General features: G+C 46.4%; 1 protein-coding gene across 2 annotated transcripts in view; it reads left to right on the top strand.

The window, feature by feature from the left end:
• The window catches only part of Gfra1 (GDNF family receptor alpha 1), a 199,701-nt gene extending 196,930 nt beyond the window's left edge, over nt 1–2,771 (top strand). For both annotated transcript variants that reach the window (XM_042689528.1, XM_042689529.1), the window contains one exon: nt 645–2,771. In XM_042689528.1, the coding sequence (XP_042545462.1) occupies nt 645–800 (156 nt within the window). In that variant the 3' untranslated portion in view covers nt 801–2,771. The remainder of the gene's footprint in view (nt 1–644) is intronic.
• The last annotated feature ends 10,084 nt before the right edge of the window (nt 2,772–12,855 follow it).

Here is a 12,855-nt window from a genome sequence, read left to right on the forward strand (position 1 = left end):
GAGTCAGCCAGTGTGGTGAAGGAGTAGAGAAGTCCATCATGGGGCAGGCCAGTCATGCAGCTGGGGAGCCTTCAGCCTGGTTTCTGGATGAGACTGCCCCTTGAAGAGCTGGACAGAGCCCCCTTTCTCTTTCTGGGTCTTTATTCACACAGTCAGTTGTGGATCTGGTGACACATGCAGGGAACAATGACTGACGAACTCATCGCCACATGAGCTCTGTGTTCTTTGACTGGACAAGCTTTCTGAGGTAGTTGCTCCTGACCTCCTCCCATGGTGGGAAGAGAACAGGAGAATACCCTCTCGGCCAGTGAGAGGTCTTCCATGGTGCACATCTGTGGAAAGAGAAAGAAGAGCAGGGGATACCCAAGCCCAATAATTCCCCCCACCAAAAAAGGTGGGTTTAATCATCTATGATGAAGGAGTAAGCAGCAAGTAATGGCCAGACAATATATCCAAAAGACTGGGTCTCACTTAAGTTCATTGTTCCTTCTCGTAAGACTGTGAGTCGGTGAGTTCATGTCTCAGTGGTAAAAAAAAATCTTGAGCCAGCTTTGGGGAGGGAGTGGGGTGGGCGAGTTGAATACACTGCGATGGAGAGGCTATGTGCAAGCGATGACAATGGAAACATTTTTCCCCCCTTCCAGCGCGATTATGAAAAGGATGGCCTCGCTGGTGCTTCCAGCCACATAACCACAAAATCGATGGCTGCTACTCCTGGCTGTGGTCTGAGCTCACTGCTGGTTCTGGTGGTAACCGCTCTGTCCACCCTATTATCTTTATCCTGGGCGGAAACATCGTAGCTGCATTGGAAACACAGTATGGACATGTAAAAAAAAAAAAAAAAGACAAAAACCAAGTAATCTGTTTCCTGTCCTCTTGTATATCTGAAAATCCAGTTTTAGGAGCTCAGTTGAGAAACAGTTTCATCTAACTGGAACTTTTTTTTGTTTTGTTTTGAAAGAAAGCTTCTTGTGATCTTAGGGGCTTCTGTGGAAAAGCTGAGGTAGGGCTACATTCCAGACTCAACAAGGCTGTGGGGCATGCTGTGTTTTAAGGAAATGATTTGTAAATCAGAGTGTAAAGCAGACCAGGGCCATGTTTTTGTTTTTGTTTTTTAAATAATGATGATGGTGGTGAAGATGATGATCATGGGATGTGATGATGATTTTAACAGTTTTAACTCTGGCCTTTATTAGTTAAAGAATTAGTATTTCTAAAGATTCTTCCATAACTTGTATAATGGGCTTTGATTTGTAATTATGTAAACTGTAACCTAATGTGAATTACAAGCTTTGTTGTTGTTGTTTTTTTTTATCCACGAAGTGAAGAAAGTTCTCCTGGACTTTGTGGAAAAAGCTTGTACTAATGTTCACCTTTCTACGTGTATTTTCCACGTTAATGTTTATGTACTATAAACAGCTCTGCGTGCCCTCCTACAAAACAGAACAGAAGCACCACCTGCCATATCCAAGCGTAGTCTATCTTAGTCAAATAGAGACCTGTTCATCGGTTGACAGTTTTCCTGAGCCCTACCTGAGCGAGAAGCCCTTCTCTAACCAACAGGAGTTGTGAGTAGCTGAAGTCTAATTGTCATGCTCTTTACACTTACGAAGTTATATGTAGGGGAAACAATTTTTACTACTCCATTTCAACTATTGGCTTTCTATACTTTGAAAGTAATGATGGTATCTTCATTTTTTTTACTGGTTTAATACAAAATATGTAGAGCTTGTTTTCCTCTCATAAGTAGCTCTGGCTCCAATATTAACTTCACAAATACAGCTCTTCAAGCATAGCCCCTGAGGAGCCTCTGTGTGCCAGCAGAAAGCGCTGCATCGCTTTGTGTGGACAGACAGGGAGGACACAGAGCGACCGGGCACTGTCTTTTATCATGTCTTGAAATGCAACTGTGTGTAGGTGTGGAACTGGCGGCCGCTTGTGAAGGCTCTGCAGTCTAAAGGCACTCTGGCCAGTTGACAACTCAGTACCTTCGTTCCTGTGTTACCTGCCACAGGCAGCTTTGGTTGAGACAAGGGGCAGGGGAGAGGGGCTGGGGTGGGCATGTGCTACCTAGTCATTCACAGTTGATCCCTGCTACACGTAGTACACGGTTGCTTTCCTAAGGGGTGCCTGGCCTAGGCTTGTGGCCACTCTTTAGAGCAGTTTGGTCTACAGATCGACAAGAATCCGCCTGTTTCTTGTTCTGGGCCTTCCATGATGGCCAGGCTGTGACTGCAGAAGGCAACGAAGAAGGTTTCTGGATGGAGAAGGTTGGCATGAGGTCTGGGGATGCAAGTGGATTGACCTAGATACACAGAATGGGGTACTCAGGACTTGGATAAGCCATCTGGCTTTATTAGCTGCATACCATCTCCCTTTGCTCTCATTCTTAACTGCACAGACCCTAGAGTGCACTTGAGGTCTGGTTTTAGATTGTGAGATTCAGGATTGTCACCAATAGTCTATGCAATGGTGGGGTGGGGCACTGAGTTTGTCCCACACTGAACAAAGAAGAGGAGAGGGTCTCCCTCCGTAGGGTTTTGGAAACACGAGCCTTCTTGCCACGTGTTCAGGGCTGGAGTGAAGATCTCCGTGCACGTGATGGACAAACTCCCCTTGCCTGCTGAGGTTTATCTTGGAAGATCTCTGGGGAGGGAAAAAGGAGGAATCTATGAACTCTTAGAGAAAGACCCAGGCTTTTAGTTCTTCCAGTATTTGAAGTACATTTATACCCAAATGTTAATAAACACAACTGTGAAATACTCACTACCGATGTTTTCCACTTTAAAAATGTTTTCATGAGAAACGCGTCAAACACACGACTGTATTTGATTAGTGAAAAGCTCCATAAAGGCTCTTACTTTGAATAAACACATTAAATGTGTCAAAACATTTGGAATGCCAGTCATCTCTGAGAAGATATCTCTTACAGAGCATATTTTGTTTTAATTAAGGTATCTCGGAGTATCTCCAGCGGACTAATTGCACAGTGGTCTGATTCGAGGTGATCCACCGTAGAAAGCTATTGATTACTTCTGCAGTGCACAGCAGCTTTAATTAGCTTCAGATGACCAGAGAGGAAGATGGGTTGCCGAGGCTAACAAGGGCAGCCTTCAGCGAAGAGCGCGTGGATATAGAGCACACAGATTCAACTTTGAAACGTTCCATCACTAACAAAGATTCTCGGTTGTTTTGGGGTGTTTTTTAAGTGGATAAAACTATATTTAAGTTACCACATCCTCAATTCATAAATAAGTTACTAAGTAAACATGGGGATGGATTTGTGTTTATGAAACCAAGTCAAGCAAGTGGTCCTGTCATTGGGTGTGATCTTAATTGTTCATAGTGACCCCCCAAACAAAGTCACTTGTCCCAGGTTTGAGGCAAGTGAGTGAGTACAGTCTTTCACCCAGGTAACTTCTTCTTGGAGTATTTACAAGCAAAAGTGACTCATTACCTACTGTCATTCACTCCCTGTATTTTGGTGTCACAAACACAGGGATGGTCCACTGAGAAGGGATTCTCTTGAAGGAAGGATCTAATAGTAGTTGACTTAGCTAAAAGTATGTCCATGGCTCTCAGATCAAATCTCACCCTACACTACTTTGAAAGGGAGAAAAGGCAATAATGCCACACTGATGAGAAGCACATTCATTTTGGTCTCAAATACTTTTTGACCAATGTGTGTTTATCTTTTTAATAGAGCACATGAGGTATGAGGTGCACAATAGGGAAAGAGGATTCAGAATGCCCATTGAGTATTTATTTTTCACATATCAGATTGCTCCCAGCCTCTAGGAGAAAAAGTAATGTTGAGAAGGACACAAATTATTTTTCATTAAGTATCGCAGAGAGTGTGATAGAGTTCTGGTTTCCATTGTGTAGTGGTTTGTTGTTGTTTTTGAATGTCTTTGGTCATCGAGTAAAGGGAAGGAAGGGCTCATCCACAGCTGTGGTGGTTTTGATTGGTCTGTGATTGGTCTGTGATTGGACTGTCCCAATCATGCATACACTCCAAGGATGGATCACCCCTAGCTGCACCCCACTGCACCCCACTTGTGGGTTGCCTCTTTGTCCCTTAGATACTCATAAATACTCCATCTGAGGAAGGAGGAAAGTGGGAAAGCAAAGCATGGCTGTATCAAATGTTTGAGACAAGACATTGAAGACAAAGAGAGTGTATATAATTAGCAAATCTTTTCCTCAGAATCTGGCATAAATGTACTTCGGTTATTATTTACAGAACAGTGGCCACAGAGGAGCTGTCTTTTGGAAAATAAGTTTTCATTCATGTAGTTAGACATGCACGACTTGTTTGAGTCCATAAACCATGAGCCAGAAAAGAGCTGCTTAAATGGATGCACATTTTCTAATACTCTTTCAGTGCTGTTCTGAGTCTCCTGGACTCAAACCCCCATGATCTCTGTGGCTTTTGCGTCTGCTCTCTGCTGAAGCAGAGGAGACCATGAGAGCGCCATGTTTGCGAGGGAAACTATAAGCCACGGCAACAGATGGGAGTGAATGGCCCCTGGCCCAGGCCTCATAGCAGAAGGCCCATCTGCACTGAGCTTGGAGAGTTTGCAGAGATGAAGCAAACTCAAGGTGCAACCAGAGGCCATGTGCTGTAACTAGTGGGGCATGCGCAGTCCTCAATTCCCTACCGGTAAAGTAGAACAATTCTACCAAAACATCCAGCACTCCTTGAACTAGGGGGGTCTTTCCTTTATATGAAGGAAACCAGAGCTAACATCTGGATGACCAAAGAAGGACATTTTGGGGGAGGTAGAAATTCTTAGATAAAACAGCTGGGGATTCGGTTGGAAACCCTTACAAGCTGCACTTTTCTCCAGAGACAAAAATCTCATGTATACATCTGGCTGAAAACCATCGCTCAGTGCAGAGGCCTTCCATCTGAGGGCTTTGCCACCACGTCCTTCCCAGCAGGTATTCTGTGGGGTATGTCAGGTCCCTAGGACAGATATTGTGAGGTACTGGCTCATTGAGATCTCTGGTGCACTGATTATTGAGGCCTCCAGCCCCACCTTGTCCTTCCTTGCCTATATATTTAGAAGGGTCCCTTCCCAACCATTCTACATCCTCATCACTCTAAATAGAATGTTATCCATTCTGTTTATAACATGAATGCTATTCGTTCACGTTCTGTTGCGGAAATCATCCCCAAACTATCTAAAGATGGCAGCAATCTTCAAGGCGGAAGTTCATCTTCCTCACCTCCTGAGTGCCCTCTGCTTCAGGTTGCCCTGGGGACCGATGCCTCCACATTAGACATGTTTGTGTTGCACCCAGAGCTTTCTGATGAGCGTCTACAACTTCCAAGGGGCCGCTGGGAGGCGAGGGGGTGGCTGTGGGATGAGCTGTGCCACCTGCATCTCTGATTGTTCTGAGACCCAGCCCAGAGGGGTGGGGAAGGCATGCAAACCCTCTTTCAATAAACTGCCTGCAGAGCACCACAGCCTGCTAATGGTTGCTGAGGCCTCAGCCCCCTAAGGTCTCCAAGCTCATTTGACCAGCACAGCTGCGACTTGGGCTCTCTGCCTCTGGCAGGTGCCAATATCAGCATCTTGTCCCACTGCCACAGGGAGTTTATTTTTGCTCAGGGGCAGCTGCCAAGCCTAGCACTAGCATCAATAGAAGGTTTTCTCTGATTTTCTTCTCTCCATCACAGGCTGGGGCCTACTTACCAATCCCCACTTTTATTTTGTAAAGCACTAGGAGACTATAAAGTGTCAGGGGACCACACGGCCTCTTCCTCAGTCCTCCCATCCCCCTGCCACCAGCCTTCCCTCACGGAAAGCATGACACCCATAGGAGGTGCGTCTAAACTGGCAGTTGTGTAAGAAATGTGGGAACGCTGAAGGTCTCCATTGGTGACAACAGTGGAAGATCAGGCCATTTGTGTAGCTGTGTTGGCCAGGAGCAGGATTGACATTGAACTTGACCTGAGACTGAAGTTAACCTGAGAAAAAGGTCTAGGAAAGCAGTGATCGCAGCGACGTTAAGCCTGCCCATGGTACTCCCTGTAGAGAAATGAAACTCGAGCTCTTATCCCTGAAGGAATGAATGAGGCCAGCTAGTCCCAGTCACTCTCCTCCTCTGCCAGGCCAGTGAGTGGGCAGAAATTTTAATCAGCCTCAAGCACAGGGCATTGGCAAGAAAGCAGGGACGCCGGCTCCCCATCCACATCCCTTGCAGTGAAGTCTCGCGCGGATTTGTAGAACAAGTTCTCTGACTAGAAGAACCGCCATTTGCAGCTGAAGCTGCCCCATGAGTATCTTAAAATACCTCTTAAGAATCTTGGGCTTGAAGATGATTTAAAAGGAAATACCTATCTTTTTTTCTAGACTTCCCAAACTTTTCAGTTAACATCTTTATAAATAGTCCATGAAGCTGTTTTCCAGACTCAGTCTCTAAAAGGCATAGTCCCTGTCTCCATGGGTAAAATGGAGTCAGCTCTCTAGATGGAGGGAAAAGGTGCACCCACCACCCAGCCCAAGGCTACCACAGGGCTTCAGATGGCCCTAGGCTTGGCTGAACAGGCGAGAGGAGCTATCATGGCTGCCAGCAGCCGGCCACAGTGCAGTGGGAATGGGGAACACCAGACTTGGCTCTAGCCAAGGGCAGCAGTCAGCAAGGATGGTTCAAATAGCAGAACTCTGAATGTGCATACGATGTTATGTCTGCCCGCCAGATGTAATATAGATCCTAGGATGGGAGTAGAGTAGATGAAGAACTGGAAAATTCTGGGGATCTCTAGGGAAGAAATGTAGGGCATTTCAAAATCAGTGAAGTCCAGTCACCAGAGGTGAGGCCAGAGTATTGCAGGAATAGGTGAAGATACTCTTAAGTCTCTTAGGGCACTGGCATGTAAAGCACCATCTACTTTCTCTCCCTCCCTCTTTCCCTCCCTCCCTTCCCCCTCCCTCCTTTTTCTCTCTTTGTCTCTCACTCTCACTCCCTCCCTCTCTTTCTCTCTCGCTCACACATACACAACTACAGAGCTATATGATCTAGCATTCCTTCTGGTGTGTAATATATACTGACTCTGGCATTTGAGTTTTGATGGTTTAGCTTTAACTGAGCATGTCTACAAAGCAGAGAGAGAGAGAGAGAGAGAGAGAGAGAGAGAGAGAGAGAGAGAGAGACTATGAAAGCCTTAGAGCCAAATCACAGATTCACAGATTGCCCTGCCTTCCTTGGCTGTGGTCTTCTGTAATCAAGCGCTTCTGCTGTGCTCTTCTGGATTTAGAAATCGCTGATTGTCCTCAGAGGGTTGAAGAAATGGATTCAAAAACCTGAAATCCAAGGCCTTATATTTCTCCTAATTATCTTTTTTTCTCCTTTCCCTCATCCAAAGGAGCAGGGCAAACACTTCCTACCACAATGTTTGCCTGGAAGAGTTTCCCATCCTGTGTCCATTATCCCTTGATATTGAAATGATTTTCTCTGTGTAATCCAGCTCCTGCTGAGAAGCTGTGTGAGACTTGGGATGTGGGATTTTTCTCTTGTACGTTTGGATGGTGTTGCATATTTTACCCTTAACCCAAGGCAGTGTCTGTTCTGTATGATGTTAACAAAAGGTGGGAGAGGAGATGGCTTCTGATTTGGGGGGATATTTTTAGAATTCTGCCCCAAGCAAGGAGCCAGATTCCTTCAGAGCTGGGGTGAGGAGGGGGGCTTTGTTGAGAAGGGACAGCTTTCCTGGCTCCCCATGATACCGTGTTTTCAGCTTTCCACGTGGAGAAGATGATGCATTTGTCTGTCTCTTCATGGGGCGTCTGATCTCTGAGGACAGCCGAGTTTCTCATGGGGCTGTCTCTCAGTCCTTCTGCACACAGCTGTCTGTACCACGCTGTCTTGCCCACACCCACTGAAGAACAACTGCCGTCCAAGGTCAGACTTTGCCTTCTGGACTTTGGAAGTGGTTTTGTGATAGATTTTTCTGTTTGCCCCTTGCTCAAATTCTGCAGACTATGTATTCCTTCAGCCACCTCCACCCAGAATATCCTAATAAATGTTTTGATTTTTACAAAAGAAAATGTATCATGATGTCTTGCTTTTTTTATCCTAATTTATTGGAGCATTATCCTGATATCAATAATGCTCTAGTGATCACCCTCATCAAGATATGGGGGGGGGGGGCAGTAGGTTGCAGGGCCATGGCTTCCTGTTCTTGGCACTGTTGGCAGTCAGGGCAGATCGTGGGTGGGTAAGGCCCCCAGTAATGGGCAGGGGTGGGCCATTTTTAAAACCCTTCAAGCAGAAATGAGAGACCGGCTGCAGTGGTTTCCCTGGGGACCTTGCGGCTCCTCCCTGGGGGCTTTGAGTCATATTCTAATTGCCTTCTAAATACAAGCAAGTATCCAGAATGCAAATGATAGAAATGTTACCAGCTGGAACAAGAAATGTCTAATAAAACCCTGAGACAAATGCCATGAAAGTGAATCTAAACTGTGACAGAAGAAAAGATACAGAACCCCTTGTGTGGGGTGATATAAATAACGCATAAAGGAAGGTACAGACGCAGGCAAGGGTCACCGTAAAGTCACATAAGCTGGAGTGCTGGGCTTTAGCCTAGTGAGGCTTCTCCCTCCGAGGGTAAAAGGCAATGTGGGCATTTCACCTGAAAATGCTTCAGGTGAGCAAGAAATAGGGTTGCTCTCTTTAGGAAACTGAAGGGCAAATGTGTATCTTATCCTTTAAAATCCATCTCCCCTTGGAGCCAACAATTCCATTGCAAAATAATGATCTTGCATTCAAATGGTGTACCAAAGTCCATTTCCAAAGTACTTGCATCATAGGACAGCGTGTAATAGACAACTACTTGGAATGACCTGAATGTTCGCTGATGTGAACTGATCAAAGAACTTAGGGTAGACTGAGGGAAGAGAATATTAGGTAACTATTAGAAAGGTATACATAGGTCTGCTGAGATAAAGGTTGTACCAGGTAATGGAAATTATGATTCTATTTGTATATAATGAGAGAGACAGAGGGGATAGATGAATAGGTGCTGGCAGATGACAAATAGATACAGATCAAAGATAGCAATAGATAAAAGATGAAGTGGTAGTGATATAACAGATATTAGTAGATGACAGATTGACAGATGACAGCTACTAGTAGATGATGAAGGGGTAAAGAGGGTAGAAAAATGGATATTGATAGGCAATAAAAGGTAAGTAGATACCGACACATGGCAGATTATTGTCACAATATGGATAAACAGGTAACTATTAACAGATGAAAACAGATATAGATAAATACTGATAAAATAGATGGACCCAGCTGACCTACATAATAGGTGCAAAATAGATATTTCATAGATAAATGGATTTTTACTATGTCATTCTAATATCTGTGATACTTTGTATTTAGAGGATAAGAAGTAGAGGAGAGGCAAGCTGCACAACTTCTAGGACACAGCTCTGCCTCTGAGCCCTGTACTTTGAATCACCACTGCAGGATAAACTAAATGTCCAGCACTCCATCCATTGCACCACAGAACCGGTTCTGAGCCCTGCACTTTGAAGGAAGGCAGTGATTCGGCCCTGGCTCAGAGTGCTCTCGTGGCTAGAGCCTCCTGTTACAGCCCACAGAGCCTTGTGGGCCAAAGCAAATCTGAGGGCTGCTCCCCCAGTATGCCTTCAAGGTTAACTGCCTCAGTCTGGGGATGAGACACCTCTGTGCTCTGTGAACACTAGAGGGCTTGAACCCTCCTAGGAGAGGAGAGGTTCCTGGCATACAGGGATGAGGTGAGCCACTAGACAAGTGTCAGGAGAGGTAACAGATGTTGGTCAGAGAGAATTGATCTCACAGGAGCCCTGGGTGGAACAGATGGGCTCCAAGCAGAGTCCTCGCCACAACTCTGAGAGAGAATTAATTTCATTTCCCATTGGAGGAGGCTGACCCTCAGAGAAGGCAAAGGACCCAGGTAATGTCACCCAGCCATGAGGAAGCTTGAATTCTTTTCTCTAACATTACAATCACTCATTTATTTTTCTTTTCTTGCTGTGTATTACTGGCGCCTTGAACTCATAGCCCTCCTGCCTCAGCCTCCATGCCAGAGCCAGTGCCCACTTACATTCTTTCTGTGGGTTTCCAAGCCCTGTGGGAAGACATTCTTCCAGGAAAAGCTTCCAGGTGCACCCCATTTCCCATGTGCAGTCCATTTGCCTTCCCCTTCTTTTCGGGCCACTCTGAGAGCAGTCCAAGTCAGCATCCTGCGGCATGAGCTTGTCTTCCAAAGATAATTAGATTACCTCCCTCGCCTTCAGGAAAAGAACAACAGATTAAAAAAGAAATATGACAAGCCATCTGAGTGCCAGCACAGCTCCCCCGAGAGCCACGCTTCCATTTCCGTCCTTCATTCCAGACATGAAACCAATTAAAGCAGTTGCAACACACACAGTTAAACCAAGTGACAAAAGGCTGCTTAAGTGTTTTAAAGAGCTACTTTATCCCACAAGCCATGCCCGGAGAAATGTAGCTGGCTGTTGGCATGCAGCTTGGAAGCACCATTTCCATCTCTGACTTTCTGGGGGTCTTCGTGGCTCCTCAGATCCCCAGCAGCTCCTGGATCTCTTCTGTCTTCCGTCTTCTGGAGGTACTGAGTTGACAGAACTTGGCAAGGTGGCTGGCTCTGGAAAACCAATGAGTGGTTCATGGCTGACCCTAGATTTAACCACTCTGATGCATGCTCCTTAAGTAGATAACTTGGGTGGGAAGAGCCTTGCTTTGCCCCAAGAACTCCCTCTCACCAAACAGCCAGTGCCACTGTCAGAGAGATAGGAAAACCGCCAAGAGCATAAGAAAAAGGTCACCCCAGCCATACACGCTCTCATCTCAGCTTCCGGTCAACCCAAAGACAAGTCTCAGCCCCAGCATTTGGCCATGAGTAGCTGACAGCAGAATGGGAAGCCCACCACACTCCATCGAGTTGTGTTCATTCTTCACTCCTCTTATTCTTTACTTCCCTCCTTTCCCCTTCTCTACTTCTCTTCCCTTTCTCTTTGTTGCTTTCTTCATTCCTTTTTTTTTTTTTGGAGGGGGAGGGTAGTTCCTTGCCTTCTGAGACACTTTTGTTCCTAGAGGGTCCTTGGAATTCTCAGACAGCACCCCCTTTAGTTGGGGACCTCCTACAGGTTGGGGAGGGGGCTTATTACAGCCTTGTTTCTCCCTGGCTCCCACCAGGTCAGATGCTCAGCCAGCATCCTTACTCTGTGCAGAGGGGCCTGGCATGCCTTCGCCTGCTCAGGGGCGTAAGCATCTTTGACTCCTTGCCACCCAACGTTGTTCACTCCAGCTCACAACAGTTCCCTCCTTCAGTTCCCCATCTTCTTTAGTGGCATCTTTCAACTCACTGGGGAATTAGAAGGCATTTTAATGGCCTATCCACTTGGTACACCATATATGCGTACGTATTTCCTGTAATAGTGTATGTTCTTTGAATAATGCCTGCAGTAACTTTAGGGAGAGCCAGCTTCAGGTACTGAACACAGGGCTGTCAGCAATCTCACTGTGTGCTGACCACTATCCCAAACTCTGACACTAACAAACGGAGCAGAGAGACACAATGGTGCCTTCCTCATTGAATGCTAGAATGCCTCAATGTTGCACACCAAGGTATTGTGGGGTAGGGAGGGGGGTGGTGGTGGGGGTATGTGCTGGTAAATAGAGGGTGCCAGTGCTGCCCCCTAGTGGACCATTACCTTCAGGTGCTGGGTGAGCAGGGAGGCCCTACACCAACTTTATCTGCAGAGCCAAAAATGTCCAGTTCCCTCAGGCACTGTTAACACCCCCCACGCCCACCCCCGGTCCACCCCCGGTCTGGCAACAGCCTCCACTACTGAGTTCACTTCTGAGTGGGTCCCTGTTTGGTCTCTGTGTTTTCAGGACCAGGGTCAAAGTCTTATTTCTCAAGGGCACTGCTTTCTCTGACTGACATTCACGTTGGATGTTTCTAACCACCCTAGGAGGCCCCCCTAGGTGCTGTAATCTCAAATTTGCTGACCAGGAAATGGACTCAGAGAGTAAGTCACTTGGCAAGGTCCCACAGGTGAGAAGGGACCCCAGGTTATAGCCCTAGACAGCTGGATTCCGGAATCTGCCTTGTGACCTTGAGGTGACAGCCTGCTTCCAGAAGAGACTTCCTACGCATCCCTCCACTTGTCTGACCAGAAGGGATTCGTCCTGAAGAAAACCCCAGGAGGTAAGCAGGTATTCCTCTGGTACTGTGAAAGCCCAAGATATCTGCATTTTTCTTTCCTTCAGTTTTGGTTTTCTGAGAGTGAACAGAACAGGGCTTTAGGTGCTCATTTCACCAGCAATATTTTAATGAGTTCTGACTGCAAAGTTTGCCTGTCTTCACACACAGCTCCACTACCAAGAAGACTCAGTCCTATCCCTCTACCTTCTCTTGGCTGTCCACTCCCCAAGACACAATGAATGGAGAGGTTATTTCTTCCCTAGGTCTAGCTTTAGGAGCTACCCAGTGCTGTTGGTGCACTGCTGCCTTTCATGCGATCTCACTCAGCTTCCAGTGTCCCCAGACTCTCCAGAACCAGGGATCTCCTGAAAGCGCCTTCCTACCCAGATCTCTGTCCCTCCTCCTCCTCAGCCCCCTGACTCCCAACCTTCCTAACACACATTAATACTTACCCTGGGTCAGGCAGTATGAGGGTCCAGTGGAGGCCAAAGAAGACAGGGATTCCTTCACCAAGCTTCCATGGTAACAGAAGGAACACTTCCAATGATAAGAAAGTAAGAAAATGACCAGAAAAATATGCTGTTAATGCTTTCACCTGTGAACGGCAGGCTATAGCGGTGGCCCCTGCA

Source organism: Dipodomys spectabilis, unplaced genomic scaffold, assembly GCF_019054845.1.
Source record: "Dipodomys spectabilis isolate Male_0828 unplaced genomic scaffold, ASM1905484v1 ptg000125l, whole genome shotgun sequence".
In the NCBI taxonomy this organism is placed as follows: Eukaryota; Metazoa; Chordata; class Mammalia; order Rodentia; family Heteromyidae; genus Dipodomys; species Dipodomys spectabilis.